General features: G+C 39.1%; 1 protein-coding gene across 5 annotated transcripts in view; it reads right to left on the bottom strand.

The window, feature by feature from the left end:
• Positions 1–1,182: 1,182 nt before the first annotated feature.
• The window catches only part of PUS7 (pseudouridine synthase 7), a 56,582-nt gene continuing 41,339 nt past the window's right edge, over positions 1,183–16,425 (bottom strand). For all 5 annotated transcript variants that reach the window (XM_070469481.1, XM_070469487.1, XM_070469470.1 and 2 more), the window contains 9 exons: positions 14,605–14,733; positions 13,838–13,963; positions 10,263–10,324; positions 9,271–9,431; positions 7,873–7,999; positions 6,562–6,663; positions 3,926–4,055; positions 2,893–2,984; positions 1,183–2,290 (listed from right to left, as the gene is read on the bottom strand). In XM_070469481.1, the coding sequence (XP_070325582.1) occupies positions 2,154–2,290; positions 2,893–2,984; positions 3,926–4,055; positions 6,562–6,663; positions 7,873–7,999; positions 9,271–9,431; positions 10,263–10,324; positions 13,838–13,963; positions 14,605–14,733 (1,066 nt within the window). In that variant the 3' untranslated portion in view covers positions 1,183–2,153. The remainder of the gene's footprint in view (positions 2,291–2,892; positions 2,985–3,925; positions 4,056–6,561; positions 6,664–7,872; positions 8,000–9,270; positions 9,432–10,262; positions 10,325–13,837; positions 13,964–14,604; positions 14,734–16,425) is intronic.

Below are 16,425 nucleotides of genomic sequence, written 5' to 3'. Positions count from 1 at the left end.
ACCAATTTTTCAGTTGATTCAGGAATCAACCAGGAAAAAAAAAATTTTTATTAGTATCATAGCTGTCTAGTTATTACCTACTACATAAAACCATGAACAAATCAGCTGGTCAGACTATGATTACTGAGCTTACTTTTCTATTAGTAAATGGAACTGCTTTCACATTATAATAAGAAATACTCATCCTTTACTATTTTCAGGTAAAAATTTAGGAAACAAATATTTTTTTTTTTTTTTCAAAGATACTTTTATGTTAAGGATGAAGCTGCTTCCAGGCTTCATTAATCTGCCTCAGGAATCCTGTCACCTGCCTCCAAGTGTTAACAATAAAATGCTAAGGCAATGATTTCTCCCAGTAGACCAAGTCCCTAGGATTAATTGTCCCCAAGTCTCAACATGGCTCTGAGAATCTGCCGTGAACCATTATTTTCCACTGGTGTTTAAGAGGAGACATATACAAATTGGTAGTTGGCTTATGCAGCCAGGAAACTTGTCACAAAGAGCCACAGTATTTCAAAAATGAAGAAAACATAAGTTTAGCCTCACTTCTTTTTTGGGGAGTAATGTAAATTTATAAATGCAGAAGTACTGAATGTACTTGCAATATGTAGAGTTAGGCTCCCATAATAAATACTCTCACTAATCAGTCTGATGAAGAATAACTTGCTAGCACTGGAAAGTACAAACAGTCCAATATACATTTAATACTTTTGGTCCTTGTGAGGCAAAAGATTCTTTAGAAACTAGCCAGCTGAAAGGCTAATTAACCAGGAGAGTTCTAACCTTTTTAACCTCTACAATGTGATGGACATCATTAAAATACCAGTGCTAAAGAAACAGTCTTCCACCTTGTTTCCACTGCCAGACAGAGGAGGAACAACATCCACACTCCCCCGGTGTGATGCTCCTGGCAGGGCAACTTTTCCGCATGCCTTTCTCTTCCATCGAGAAAGCACGCTGGAAGGCAAGTGAGTCGTGCTACTGGAAGAATCACCTTGCCGACAGTTTCACAGGGTCTATCAGTCCTGTAATTCCACACGCGGTCATTATCCCACACTCGGTCATGACACACCTTTTCTGAGGAGTCCTTGTTCACCTGGTTCTTTGCCTTCGGCAAGGCCAAGATTCTCATTTGCATTCAGTTTTAGGTTTTTATGTCATTTATTAATATTACCAGTAGGACAGAGTTTTAAAAAAGATTTATTGTATTTGGTTCTAGAAATGATAGAAAATAAAAATTGATACAATAATGTCACACATCCTTGGAAAGGCATATTTATGCTTTAGTACCGGAGCACAGTTTGATGTATGGCCAGAACTGGAAAGACCTCCGCCATGGGTAACAAAGGGAATGCTGCTGATAGGAGGAGCCCTTGTTAAGTTTGCAAAAGTTTTCTTCTCTATCATTTATTTTTGGGCAAATATCAGTCCAGCGGAAAGAGTTAACATAAAAGGCACCTGGAGTAAAAAGTAGACCTTAACTAAAAATAGCTGCATGTTTACATAAAGAAAAAAAGCCCTAGTGATGCAACTCTCCTGCAAGGCAATGATAATAATAAATGCAAAAGCTATTGCAACCGGAAAGTCTATATACACTTAGTTGAACCTGGTTTATGGATAATAACAATCACTTTTGTGTTTATAAATCTGTGGATGTTTTACCACCATTAATATGAGCATAAGTACTGTTATTTATATTTATAGGGTTTTTCTGAGGGGAGTGGTGTCACTAATTATTATCCATAGTCAATATTTGTTTCATTGCATTTTCTCTTAAAATGCATTGTTTTGTATACATTCAGAGATGCATTAAAAATTCCTATTGCCCTTCAAGAATGTAGCAAAATATAAAACTGCTACTTTAAACCAAATTTCTTTAAAATGATTATAAAGCCAATAAAAGCTGACATTTTGCTATGATTTAAGCACCTGAAATATATTCTAACTAATTTATATTCTCTGAACTAAAATGAGGCGCCTCACAATTTCTATATATGTACAAATATTGCAAATTAAGCTAATAAAAACTTGGAAAAATACAAATAGTCTTTTACTACAAAGATCCAAAATCCACACAGGGGCCTGCACTAAGAGGAAAATGAACAGGATGCCGGCAACACAAGTTGGCATTTTCTAATATGGGGACACAGGCCTCAGCGGAGCCAGGTGGTGTTCAGCTGGGTCTGGTTCTTGATGCTGGTATCCATTTTAAGCACTTCGCGAATGGCCATGGTCGCGTAGGTAGAAGGAGGGAGAGAAAAATCCATCTTCAGAGCTCTGTATTTGCCTTCTGCCAGGCAAGAAAGGAGACAACAGACAGAAAAGTAAGGCAGCTGCAGACAGCCTGGTATGAGTCACGTAATCTCCATACACAAAGAACTGTGGTCCTTTCCTCAGCCTGCTTCCCAGAGAAGGAGCATGGAAGAAAGGGATCTGTAAGTAGAGGATTCAGCTGACTCTCTACAGTAATTCTACCTGGACCCTTCCTAAAAAGGGTGGGTGACAGAAGAGAAAACCCATGTACAATGTTTTTACCACACGGTGAAACTGGACAAAAAAAAGGTAACAAGAATTTGATGGTGAGAAGGCACACAATGTCTTAGACTCTCATGCTGGATTTTCACTCATCTTCGTTAACTCTTTATGGTGGGGAGGAGGATATTCAATCACATGATACTATAACCACCTATAATGCTCATTCATTTTCAGTGCAAAACACTGCTTTAATCACTGACCTTCAGCTATAATCTTAAAACTAAGAAGACAAAATGCAAAATAGAAATCACAGAGTGGGTTGGGAGGTGGTGGGTGATGGTAAGTTTTTTAAAAATATATTTCTGTATGAGAAAACATCTCCAAGTTGACACAGAACTGATGGCTAAGTAAACTTACCAGAAGCAAACACTGGTGGTGGTTTACCTTCCAGGTTGTCCACATCTGTGTTGAAGAGTGGAATTTTAGGATCATCATATGCAACAACTTCCCTTCAAAACATATAAAGAAAGAAAAGTGTGAATGTGAATTTCTATAACAGGTACTAGGGTGCTCATCATCATTTGCTTAAGAAAAACACATAGGCCTAGCATAGATAATTCTAGGTGAGACTATTCAGTAACAGAATAAGGCTAGATTTTATATACAAATACTACACAGCAAAGTGACAGATGATGGCAATCTATGTGAAAGATGAGAGATGTTTCCCTAGGATGGAAATTCTTTTGTATGTGGTTGATATGCAGTAAACTTCACTTGGCAGAGCTGCGACTGAATTAATCACAGCATTTATATTTTTTCCAGAGTGGTTATCACCACTAACAACACTGTGTCATTTTGAGAAACTGCTCTCCAGAGCGGGCAAGAGCAAGGACAACTCTGCCAACCTCTTCCAGCAATCCAGAAGACAGGAGGGAGGAGGCCAAGGGAGAAGAAGAGACAGAGAGAAGGAAATGACAGCATTTCCTGATGGTGGGCAACTGGTCCAGGCTTTAAGTTTTTAATTATCAAATAAAGCTTTACATAACACTAAGTATTAAGGTATTTTAAAATGCGTTAATACAAATGCCTTTTTCTCTCTAGAAATATGATATTGAAACAATCATAACAGTGTGGAACTCACAGCTGAGTAAGATAACTAGAAAATATCAAGTTTCTTTAGAAACAGGGAAAAAGTTCATTCTCGGCACATCTCTTCAATAATTTACCAATATCAATAAGATGTAAATTTAGCCACTTTCACTATATTTGAATTCATTTATCTCCTGATAACTTGAAAAATACTGAATAGTAGTAGTTATGAGAATACTATTTAATAACAACAGTAACACTCATATACCAGGATGTAAGCACTGAAAAATATTTATGTGATGCAAAAGCTTAAAATCTCACACAGTAATTCAGTTCTATTTCATTCAAGACTATTACTTACCAGCTGACATTTTGGGGACGAATAATGATCTTTCGGTAGGCCCCTGATAAGGAATAATCTCTAATTTTGTGTCTCATGTTGTCAATATCAAGATTGTCTGCTGTGAGCATCTCCCTGTAGGCTTCACTAACTAATAAAAAACACAAAAAAGTTAGGTGGAATGCAGCATGTCAGCAAGCTACCCTGAGCTTGACTACAAAGAAGGTAAGAAAAGTCCAGTTAGATCATCTTAACAAAATTAGTTACATCAACTTATAATCCAACCTGTTCTCTAGAATTCAATTTACTGCCTTACTAACTAGTACTAGGTGTGTCCAGTTTAGGTTTGTTTCCAACTTGTAGCTTATCTCTCCCACCAGACACAGTATCTGGGTATAAGGTTCCCAAGCCAGGCACAAAAGACCATTTCATCAGAAATTACTCAACTGCAACTTACATGTACTCAAGAGTTGGAAGAGACTATACACAGAGCCTCAAACTCTTTCCAGAAGAAGGTAGTTATAAATAAATGTATAAAAATAAGAGACCTGGGAATACCATCTGGCTCACCCTCGCACCTGATGTGGAATCTTTTTTTATAACACCAGAGACAGGCACCCAGCCTTTGCTTGCACGTTGCCATCCGCAGGGAGCTACTACCTCGTGAGGCACGCAATTATTGGAAAGATCTTCCTTTGCCAAACTGACATGCTCTTTGTGTGACTTCTGTTGACTGCTTTCAGACACAGATTAACTGCCCCCTTCCACATGTGTTCATAAGTACCGGGACTTTAAGCCATCTCTTCTCTAGACCACCGTGTTCCCCCCAATGTTCTGTAGCCCCCACCGAGTCCTAATCTGCCTTGGGTAACAGGCTTATGTTATAGTAACACTGGAGAGCTTTTATGAAGACTACCACCAGAACGGCCTTTTCCATTTATACATTTGCTCTTTGAACATAAATGTGAGAATTTACATTTAACCATATTAAATGCCCTCTGTGGTACTTTAAATGCCTTTTAAATACTTACTTTTCATATAATTAACTATTTTGGGTAATACTACTTGCAAACATGCTAATCAGATTTCTTATTCATTTGTAAAAAAAAAAAATGTTAGGCAGACCAGGGTCAAGGAAAGACCTCAAACCCACTTATGAGGACAGCTGGGCGACTGAGCGCTATCAAAATGCCTGTGTCATGAATCCACATGCCTGGACCACCACCCAGCCAGCTGTGAGCCCTGCCATGGCCACAATGTCCCCACTATCGTCTCTGTCAAAGGCTGTGCTGAGTAAGTGATACCGCCTAACCCAAAGTTTCCGACCTTGAGAGGTACCAGAAAGAAGAAAAGAATGTTTTCTTTTTCTCCCTTGGAAAGAGGGCGAGTGTGGTTCTGAGAACCTCCGTGCCTCCTTCTCTAGCTCCCGGCACCTGGGTTCCCCACCGGGCCATGCGCACCATCCACGCAGCACAGGTAGGCCACGTCCTCGGGCATGTGCCTCCCTTACTCGTTCTCCCGCTCTCTCTAATCCGTCTTCCTCCATGAGGCCAACTTAACACAGCAATGTGATTAAGTCAACAGGAAAATGGAAGATAACCACTCAACTCTTTCATAAGTATTTGCCTTATAAAAGAAGGGTGCTAATCCTCAGCGTTCTGTAATTTCAAGGAGTATAACATCAGTAAGTAAATTAATTCTGCCCTCTCAAGAGAAAAGATTTTTAAACAGGAAAACACCTCCTACAGACCAGCCCTGGTGAGGAGTAAACTTTCAGGGTCAGTTCCACCAAGTTGGTCCCATACTCAGGGCTGCTTCCTTTTTTCCAAGTTCTGAATCCTTGAACAACCATCCCCACCCCCCCACCCCCCACCAATGGCATCCATGAAGGTACAAAAGTAATTTTCAACAGCCTCTGGGACATGGGACATAAGGGTAGGGAATTTCCAGTTTATAAACTTTCTAAGTTTCTGGAAATTTCTAAGTTTCCAGTTTATAAACTTCTGAGCCCAATGAACAGACATTACTTATATGGTTTAAAAAAAAAAGCTTTTAAAAAAGCGATGTTAAAGTAGAATTGGGGCTTCTCTAGCAACTCGGTCCATAAAGAATCTGCCTGCGATGCAGGAGACCCAAGTTTGATTCCTGGGTTGGGAGGATCCCTGGGAGAAAGAAATGGCAACCCACTCCAGTATTCTTGTCTGGAGAATCCCATGGATGGAGGAGCCTGGTGGGCTCCAGTCCACGGAGCTGCAAAGAGTCAGATACAACTTAGCAACTAAACCACCACAAAGTAGAATCATTCAATCACCTTCTCAATGACACTTTCCAAATTCTTCCACCTTTAATAAGAATTAGCAAATTTCAGAAATTTAAATAATAGTGCCAACAATAACAACAACAACAATAATACCAACACTATCACTACCACCACAATCTCCACCATCTGGTTTCTTAATTTAAATCATCCATCTGAATGCATCCATACCAGGGAAACTTTTACAAGTAAACATGGCTTACATATATTTGAAATCTAAACATTTTTTTCAAGTCTGATGGAAATTAATACTGATTTTCCTTTTCTCTCTCTGTACTCTTGTGTGCCAGTGGCTTAATTATGTTAGACTTTAACTATTTTCCCCATACAGGGAACTTACTTTTATGCTTGGGGTAGATAACATCAAAACCAGGCAAAGGCATTACCACATCATGGATGGAGTAATTATTAACATCATCTTCCTCAATAAAGGTGGCTGTGGCTGAAAATACACCAATGAATAAATTAAGAATATGGGCAGCATTTTCATGAGCCCAATCTTCTAAAATTACATACATCTAAGCAACGAGAAATGCAAGCTGATACATTGGTTCAGTGGCCCATGAAGCTTAAAGAAATTAATTTGGAATATATGCCTTTCTATCTTTTCTATTTATCTATTTAAAAAATAAATATGGATTTAGAAAGAGCAGAAAATAGTTTACTGTTAAACTATTTCTCAGCTGCAATCTCAAGCTTTAGGAATACTTTTATCTTTTTCCTCAAATAATACTACAAAATATAACCTTGACAGCTACCACAAATGAGTGCATTTTGCTAGAAGAATAAACTATGGGAAGAAAGACAGTCAGTATTTAGAGGATGAAATGTGGTGGCACAGGGGACATTAAAACCCACCAGATGTGACCAATATTGGATAAGGAAAAATTAAATCAGGAAAAAGTTAATTAAAATTTCTGTACAAATGAAAAGCTCTAGTGGATTTACTGGGCACACCTACAGATGAGCAGGCTGTCCCCAGACAGTTTCAGGGCAGACTACACCAGGAGAACATGGACTTTGGAAATAGAGTTAGTTCAATTCCCAACTTTCTCTTTTTTTTAAACCAGCTGTGGAACCTTAGGGTGAGTGACTGAACCTCATCTGAAAAACAGCATACTTCACAGTAATACTGTGAGCTTTAAAGTAAAGGGCTTAGAAGGCCTGGCACACAGTAAGGGGTCAATAGCAGATGGGGCTGTCTGCACAGTTTATGAACATTCAGGCACTGCGTATGCACTAAAAGTCTATTACATCACAGCCCCCAAGCAAAGTGAGCTCCAGTCTTGTGTTGACTAAAAGAAACTCTTTAAGGCTGACCTAACAGCAGGGAGGCTGAAGCATATTCAGAGGTGTAGAGAAGTATTTGAGACTCAGGTTAGGATCTGGAAAGGGATTTTAGGCAACACTTATTCCAAATCTTATCCTAGTTAAGATAATGGAGACTAAGGTGCATATTTTCAACTCAGAAGCATTTTTCTTTAAAGATGACAGATCTAAACCAGTCAGTCTGAGCTTAAACTGTCCTTTCATCTCAAGCTTACCAGACACGAGCTCTCTATCTTAACCAGAAGCCAGGCTGGATTTTCAGCACTAGTGTCAAACAATTGACCCCAAGGTGGGCTGAGTAAGGATGGTGTCTGCCTTTTACCTCCTTTAAGAACAAGGTCGCCAGGCACAGGCTTCAGCCCATACTCGTCAATCCTCTTGCTCACCATGTTGTTCCACACGTAGCTCTGATAGCTGTGAATGTACATTAAGCGATTGTTTCTTGGTATCTGAGTGGAGGGAAAAAAACAAGCAAGAGAAAAAAAAAGAGAAAATAAATATTCTGAGAATACTTTAAGTACTGTACTTGCCAAGACATCCCATTTGTTAAGTGGCGCACCTCATATAAGAAACTCCTAACTCCCATCTCCCATTTTTTCTAAGAGCTTACAGAGACAGTGACTGATACATGGCAACCAGCTTCAGAGACGGAACCCCTCAGGCTGCAAGGTACTCACAATCAGCAGCAGCTCCCGTTTCGTACCCACAGTGCAGATGTGAACGTGAAGAAAACAAGCGCTTTGGAATTCATACTCTACATCAGCAGTTCCCAACTTTTTTGGCACCAGTTGACTGGTTTCGTGAAAGACAATTTTTCCAGGGACACAGAGGGTGGGGAATGATGGGATGATCCAAGTGCATTATGCTTACTAAGCCACCAGGAGGCGGAGCTCAGGCAACAATGCAAGAGATAAGGAGTGGCTGTAAATAGAGATCTCTATCTATAAACAAGCATCTCTCACTCACTGACTGCTCGCCTCCTGCTGTGCCGCCTGGCTCCTAACAGGCCACAGACGGGTGTCGGTCTATGGCCCAGGGGCTGGGGACCCCTGCACTAACTCAAAGACACAGACTTCAAGCTCAAGGAACTTACACATTAATCATCGAGCTAACAGTGTTTTCTAGTTGGATAGAAGGCAAAAGCCTCTATGACTGATTGACAACTCATTTCCTGGAACAGGAATCCTGAGTTTTTGGCGGTACCTCTGGGGAACAACAAGCAAGACTTAACAACTTAAACTTTTAGTCTATTGGGATTACGGTATCCAAACACAAATATAGGCTATACTCACCAGGATGGTACCCAGAGAAACCACACTAGAGTGTAGTCAATTAGACCACTTACTGTGTAACCCTCTCACTGAGGCAGGTTACATTCTGATGCTGGAGAGTGACCAAGAAATGACCTCTACGATGGGTTCTGATTTCTCAAATACCAAGACATTAATACTTCATTTAAATCGAACCTCCTCATGCGGATGCTTTTTTCATGCTCTCCATGTTAATCGTCACCGTTCCACTGTCTGCACCCACCGCCCTCCTCGGTTACCATCCAGGGTCTAAACAAGGACTACTCAGGTAACACAGCTCTCAGAGATCACCAAAGGAGCCTTATTTATAATCCCTTCTGTTCTTTCGAAATTTAGTAAAATTTAAAGATAAAAATTTCAAAGCAGTAAGCGACCTTGAGTCAGGGCCTGACTTCACAAATTGCACTCACTATGCCAAATGCAGAGACTATATTCTTCATTCCGTATTTTGAAAGTCCTCGGAGAAGCTGCCCTTCCACACACCTTTTGACAGGTAGTTTTCGGAGGGCAGCGGCTGGGTCTTTGGTCTTCGCCCATTCTTCCCTGCATTTAACCAAGTACCCCTTTTCAGCTGGAGGGGGGGAAAAAAGCTGTGATTAAAGTCTGTCCAAAAGACAGATTTCCATAACTTAAAACATTTCACAGAGGAGACAAAATTAGGAACTGCTATTTGTGACAGAGGTACTCGGAAGAGCTTCTGCTCACCTGAGAGCAATAATCAGAAATGAAAAGACAAGAAAGGCAGGGAGCTTACAGAATTAGATGGCTTTCATGCTACCATCTCAGGACTTAAAAGTCAACCACTGAGCACTGCCAAGCCGACTCAGTATCAGACAAAACCCAGGCAGCCCTTTCTTCCTTCCCTCTCTTTCTACTGTATTGCCGAATGTAATGGGAAACTTTCCATAAAATTAGACAACCTTATCTCTTTTTAATGTGCAAATGAATAATCATCCACAGTGGAAATAATTATTTTGGTGATTTATAAAGTGATACTTAAATCCTTTTTCAATACAGTGTGACATTAGAATTTCTAATGAACTCTTCAAACAAAAATTCTCTGTGCTTTCTCCAAATTTTTATATTATATTACACTCTGTTTTTATAACACATTAACCACCACTGAAATCTGTTTGGATTCCTGTATGTTCAGAGATTTAGTAGTGCACAAAGAAAAGAATGTATTCATTTATGAGTTAATCAATTAGATGAGCTTGAGCTAAAGAGCTGAAAATAAGAGATAAATTATGTCTCTAGTATATACATAAGACTTGTACAAAAATAAAGATGCAATAATTCTGAAATAATGACGCCAATTTGCACCTATACTTTTATTCAAAGCAATTTCATGAATATCAAGTCATATATTCCTTTTTTTTCTTAAGATTATTTTTATTCTCACCTCCAGAACGGGGTTTCAATATTAAATCCATGACTTCAGCCCAGGAATTTTGTAGTATAGCTCTAAAATTAAACAGCATTTATTTTACTTAATTTTGCATTAAGATGAGTTTTATCTGCCCAAATTTGTAGAGTCAACAAATCATGTTAACTTTATATATTTTATTAAACTTAAAAGCAGAAAAACTAATATTGATATAATGACACAGGTTTCAAATATAAATGTCAAAAGAACTAAAAAGAGAGAAGAAAATTAAGAATATAACATTTATATCATTTAGTATCATCTCATTTTTAAAATGCTATACAGTATAAATACTACCTAGTCATGCTTTAAGCTGTTATACATGGTATTATCTGTATAAGTCTTTACATATCAATATTTATTTGAAACTTTCAAAAAATTTCTCCCCTGTATTAAAAAATGTCTTGCCTAGGTAAAGAGAATAAATACAGTTTATCTTTCTGCATTATAGTTCTCACCAAAATGGAAGTATCTTTACTTTTGCTGATTATAAGTTGTACATGTTTCTATAAAATTAAACAGTACAGAAGAAAGGAGGTTACCTGGTATCTAACCTCTAAAAAACAAACACTGTTAACACTTCAGAGTGTAGATTTCAAGACCTGCTTGATCTTTACGTGTATGCTATTTTTCCTTTTACTTTTATTATACTATCTTTTGCCACACAGAGGATATAGTTTGTGTATCATATCTGAACATTTTTTCCTCATTAAGATTTCTAGGCTTGGAGTCAGAAAGCTCTTCCCTACCATCAGAAAACAAAAATCCCTCCTATTAATTTTTGTTTTTCTACTTAACGAGGGTTTTTATTTTTCACATTTAAGTTAATCTATATGAGATATTTGTGTTTTATGTAAAATGCTACTGTCTATATTAATGAGACCACATTTTTAACCTATGAGTTAACTAACTAGTAGTTAACCAATCTACTAACTAGTTAGTAAACTTTTAACCTACTAGTACAATGAATTATTCTAAAAGATACCCCACTGCTGGCCATTCTTGAAGTCTTGGAACAAGCCATGCTCCAACAGCCTTAAAACACCCTCCTGAGTAAAACATTATTCAGCTGGCCTAGGCCTTCAGTAGTATTTCCAAAAAGAGCACAGTGCTAATTCAGGACTAGGTGGTGGTACACCAAATACCATGAAAAAAAGACTTCTGTGTCCAGAAACCTTTGTTCTCTGGCTGGCCACCTGACTTTGTAAACAGTTCTACTGAAAACCAGCCATGCTCATTAACCTATGTGCCATCTCTGGTTGCTTTCACTCTGTAACAGCAGTGCTGAGGAGCTGCCGGACTCACTCTGTGGCCCACAAAGTCTAACTCTTTATGACCTGACCCTCTACAGAAAAAGTGTGCCAACACTCGGTATAACGTAAAATTGCTTAACTACAAGACTTCTTACATTACACTTTCAAGATACTATCACACGCGTGAAGGTTCAGTCTGTCACCAGAGTAAAGATGGATATACGTGGTTTACAATAAGCCATCCTATGTTAAAATGTTTTCTACTTTTCTGATATTATTAGTATCTTTCCTTTTTTCACCTTCTTTTATAAACCATGTAAAGTATATATAGCATAAAATTGATCATTTCAGCTATTTTTAAGTGGACAGTTGTGCGGCATTAAGTCCAGCCACACTGCCGTATAACCATCAGGACCACCTGCCTCCAGGGCTCGTCAATCTTTCCTGATCAATTCAGGATTCAGTAGACAGGAACTCCTTCTTTCCCCTCCTCACAGCTCCTGGCAACCACCATTCTACTTTGTCTATGAATTTGACTACTCCAGGAATTGCAGATAAGAGGAATTACATAGTATTTGTCCTTTAGCGACTGGCTTATTTCACTTAGCATAAAAGTCTTCAGGTTTATTCATGCTGTAGCATGTGTCAAAACTGCCTTCCTTTTTAAGGCTGCATCCCACTGCATCTATGGACATTCTGTTTATCAGTTCATCTGTTAATGGACACCTATTTGGCTGCTTCTACCATTTGGCTACTGTGAACAATGCTCTTCTCAACATAGGTGTATAAATATCCGTCGAGTGTTTTTATTTCTTTTGGATATACATCCAGAAATGGAACGGCAGAATCATACGGTAGTAGCTCTATGTTTTAGTTTTGGGGGACTGTCCATATCGTTTCTACAACGGCAGTTCCATTTTATATTCTCACCTGCAGTGTGCAAGAGCTGTAATTTCTCCACACCCAACACTTATTTTCTTTCCCTTTTTGTTCTTTTTTAAAATAATAGCCATTCTAATGGGTACAAAGTCATATCCTACTGTGGTTTTGATGTACATTTCCCTAATAATTAGTGGTACTGAACATCTTTTCATGTGTTTATTAGTCATCTGTGTATCTTCTTTGGGGAATAGTCAAGTTCTTTGCCCATTTTTAAATTAGGTTTCTTTGTTGTTATTGAATTATACGAGTGGTTTTTATTATTTTTTTGCCATTCCGTGTGGCGTGTGGGATCTTAGCTCCCTAACCAGGGATTGAACCCGAGTCCCTTGGCAGTGAAGCATGGAGTTCTAACCATTGGACTGCCAAAGAATTTCCCCCCTTTGCCTGAGCTTTTTACCCTCACAACACAGCCTCAGAGAGGTAGAGGAAATACTACATGATATTTTCATTTTGTGCTCTTAAGGATGCGTGAACAAATGCAACTTCATAGAGTCAGCTGCTGAAATCATGGAGTGAAGTTGAGAAGACCCCTCTCCTCTCAGGACTGCAGCTGACAAACCAGTGGGCTCGAGTTGCCTCCCCAAGCCCAAATTTCACCTTTGCTAAAGCAAAGAATCTGAAGTGCCAGGAAGAACATGAACTAAATCATCTCTCAGATCACTTCCAACTCAAGCTTCCCAATCCTAACTGCCATGTGAATAATCATTTAGGTAACACAGGTATCCAAGGGACAGCAGGATAGTGTAAGTAAGTTTATCAACCCAAGTATTTACTGATGGGATTCCCACCCCAGCTCACCTAGAGGGATTTCCTATTATCACAAAGCTGATCAGAGTGTTCTTAAAATAAATTTTATGTGCTCACTGCATCTTACACCACTTTCTTTAAAGGGTGAGGGAAGGGCAGGTACCAGTTTAAGAAATTAGGAAGCACCTGTTAACAGAGACCATAAACTACACGTCTCCTTCAGGCTACTCTGGGCCCGAGTTAACCCAACCGCTATTGCTGGGTCACTTACTGAGCCAAGATTTATCTGTGTAAAAGAAAACAGAATCCCTGGATGGGCTATTAGGTGGGAGAGAAAAACTGACTCATCAGGTTAAAGCTCTTTGAACCCTGACTTACTTTTTCACCTTGTACATGAAGTATCATAAAACGGAACAAAACTTAGGAGGCGGCTGTGGATCAGTTGGTCATCTAAAAGGATTCGTGTGGTCCAGTTTTCCAGGAAATCTAGAAATAACTAAAAACATCACTGACCAAAGGAAAAAAAAAAAAAAAAATCCTGCTGCTTCTTTTTTTTTTTTTTAAATGAGCGAGTTCTTGCAGACAAAAGTTAAAAAATTAAATACAAACCTTCCAACTTGATATGTAGGGACAGCTGTGGTTCCGAACCTTTGCATTCCGTAGTAGTTGATAAATCCAATCTCCTTGAGAGAGTTCATGGCTTGTTCCACTTGGTTGTCAGTTCCTGTTATATTTCTGGAGGTGGGGGCGGGGGGGGGACACACCAAATGACCCAGAGAAAAAAATTTACAGGCAAACACACTCAAGGATGCAAATCCTAAGTGACGTGGCTTGATCCTGTGCCTCTCCCTTGTACTGTGGAGCTTTCCACCTCCCAAGGCCTTTGTCTTTTTAAAAACTGCCAAGTGTACACAACACAAAATTTACCATTTTAGCCATTTCTACGTATGCAGTATGGCAACATTAAGTACGTTCACAGTGTTGTGCAACCTCTACCAGCATTTACTTCCTGAACGGTTTCATCTTCTCAAACTGAAACTCTTCATCTCCCCACCTTACACCCCTGGTAACCTTTATTCTACCTTTCTGTGTCTATGAATCTGCCTATTCTAGGTAGGTGGAAGCGTAGGCTGTCTTTTGTATTTCAAGGAGACGGCCTCACTCCAAAGGTGGCGCGGAGTGAGTAGAGTGGTGGCTGTACTGGTACAAACACTACAGCTGGGTTTGCTCCCCCAGCTCCATCGGACCCCACCTCGCCTTCCTGGGCCGCCAAGACCATTGGTGCCAGCTCACTGGAATTAACAACTACTCCGAAGAGACTCAAGGTGATCCGAGAAGATCCTCCCTGGTCTGTACTCCCCGCCACAGCTCTTCACCTGAGGACAACCGTGAAGTGATTTCCTTGAAGCTCTCCCAATTTCAGAGGGTTTTTCTGATAGCTGAAATTCCCCAGCTTAAAGTTCATCAAGCACTTGTTCAAGTGGGCAAGTCTTTGTGCAGTTATTCTAAAAAACACAAAATGCAAAAGGAGCAGAAAGACGGTCATGACATGCTGCCTGGCTAATGTGATCCAGGACAGTTCATGACAGAAAATGGCAGCTTAAAATGAACTAGAAGCTGTGATGACAGCAGTGAAAGGCATCATGGCCAGGGGGTGAGCCCACCTCTCACTCGCCCCTGGAATGTTCCTCCGGCCTGAAGACACCTGTTCCTGCTGGAATGACATAACCTGGGCCATCGTTATATTCTTAGGAGTCTCATGTTACTTGCATACTAATAATGGAACAATTCTGTTTGAAATGTTCTACTTTTTGTGAGGGGTGAAAAAGAGAGCAGAGAGCAATTCCTACAGGTAAAAAAGTTCTTACTAAGCATTAAAAAAGAATCGTATTTTCATTTTTGTCCACCAGAAAAATATTGTAATCACACTACAGAAAACTTGGAGAAATACAGAGAAATACAGAAGAAAAAACTCAGTCTCATCAGCTAAAAAAAAAATCTGTTAGTATCTAACTTTGAATTTTCCCCTATTCTTTCTTTATTAAACACACGTCAGATATATGTATACGATCTTTATCTGACTACGTATATTTAGTCAGAATCCTATTACCATAATCTGTACTTTCCTGCTATCATTTAAAAGGTATTATAAAGTTTTCATGAAAAAACTCACTAACTTCTTTAATAGTAATACATGTAAAAAAAGAAATACAGTACCAGAAAGCCTCTGCTGTATCTCTGTCCCTCAATACTCTGCCCCACTGGCAGCCAACATAAACAGTTTCTTGTATATCCCTCTAGAAACACTTTCTGTACACCTAAGTGTTCCTACTATCTTCTCTCCCTTTGGAATTTCTCAGCAAGCTTCTAATATATGTTATATGGACAGATCTGCTTGACAGATTTTCACAAAGTGAATGCAACCATGTAACCAGCACCCAGATCCTCCCTTTTAAAAAACAATTTTTGTGACATTTACAAAGTGTTTACCATCTTCCTTTATTGACGGAAAACTGCATATCAGAGACCTGTCTTATCCAGAGAGTCCTTTCAGAAGCTGCCTCGCTCTGTGCCCAGGGTGGCTGCTGCACTGCCTGATCTTTTCTCTGGCCTTCATCTGACCAGTCCCCTGGGATGGCCATTTAAATTGCTACCCATCTTCTGCTATTACCATAAAGTACTCTCTAACAAACATTCTCATACAGACTTCATGGTACACCTACATAGGTGAATGATTTAGATATGCTCATATCTAAGGAGAAGTGGTGGATTTTAAATTTTAACCCCTACTGTCCTCCAAAAAGGTTCTACCAATTCACACTCACATCATTAATATGTTAGTGCATACTGTCTCATGCCTGTCTCCTCACACAGCATGTTATAAACCTTTTTTAGCTCTGCCAGGAAAAATTAAAAATGCTATTTTTACTTACCTGCTTCTTACTGCAAGAGAGGTTAAACATTTTTTCATATCTTGACGGTGGAGTACCTATTCTTCCTACTATCTCTTTTTCTATTGGATTGTTAATACTCTTCTGTTTCATAGATTAAAGAAATCTACCCTTTATCACATAGTGAGAAAATATTATCTCCCATTTTGTGAGCTCACTTAATTTATAATATTTTTATACTTTGGAAAATTTTCCAACTTAATGTTAAAAAAAAAAACTGGTAACACTGTAACGAAGTCTTATACT

Source organism: Odocoileus virginianus, chromosome 1, assembly GCF_023699985.2.
Source record: "Odocoileus virginianus isolate 20LAN1187 ecotype Illinois chromosome 1, Ovbor_1.2, whole genome shotgun sequence".
In the NCBI taxonomy this organism is placed as follows: domain Eukaryota; kingdom Metazoa; phylum Chordata; class Mammalia; order Artiodactyla; family Cervidae; genus Odocoileus; species Odocoileus virginianus.
This window is presented reverse-complemented; position numbering and strand designations above follow the sequence as displayed.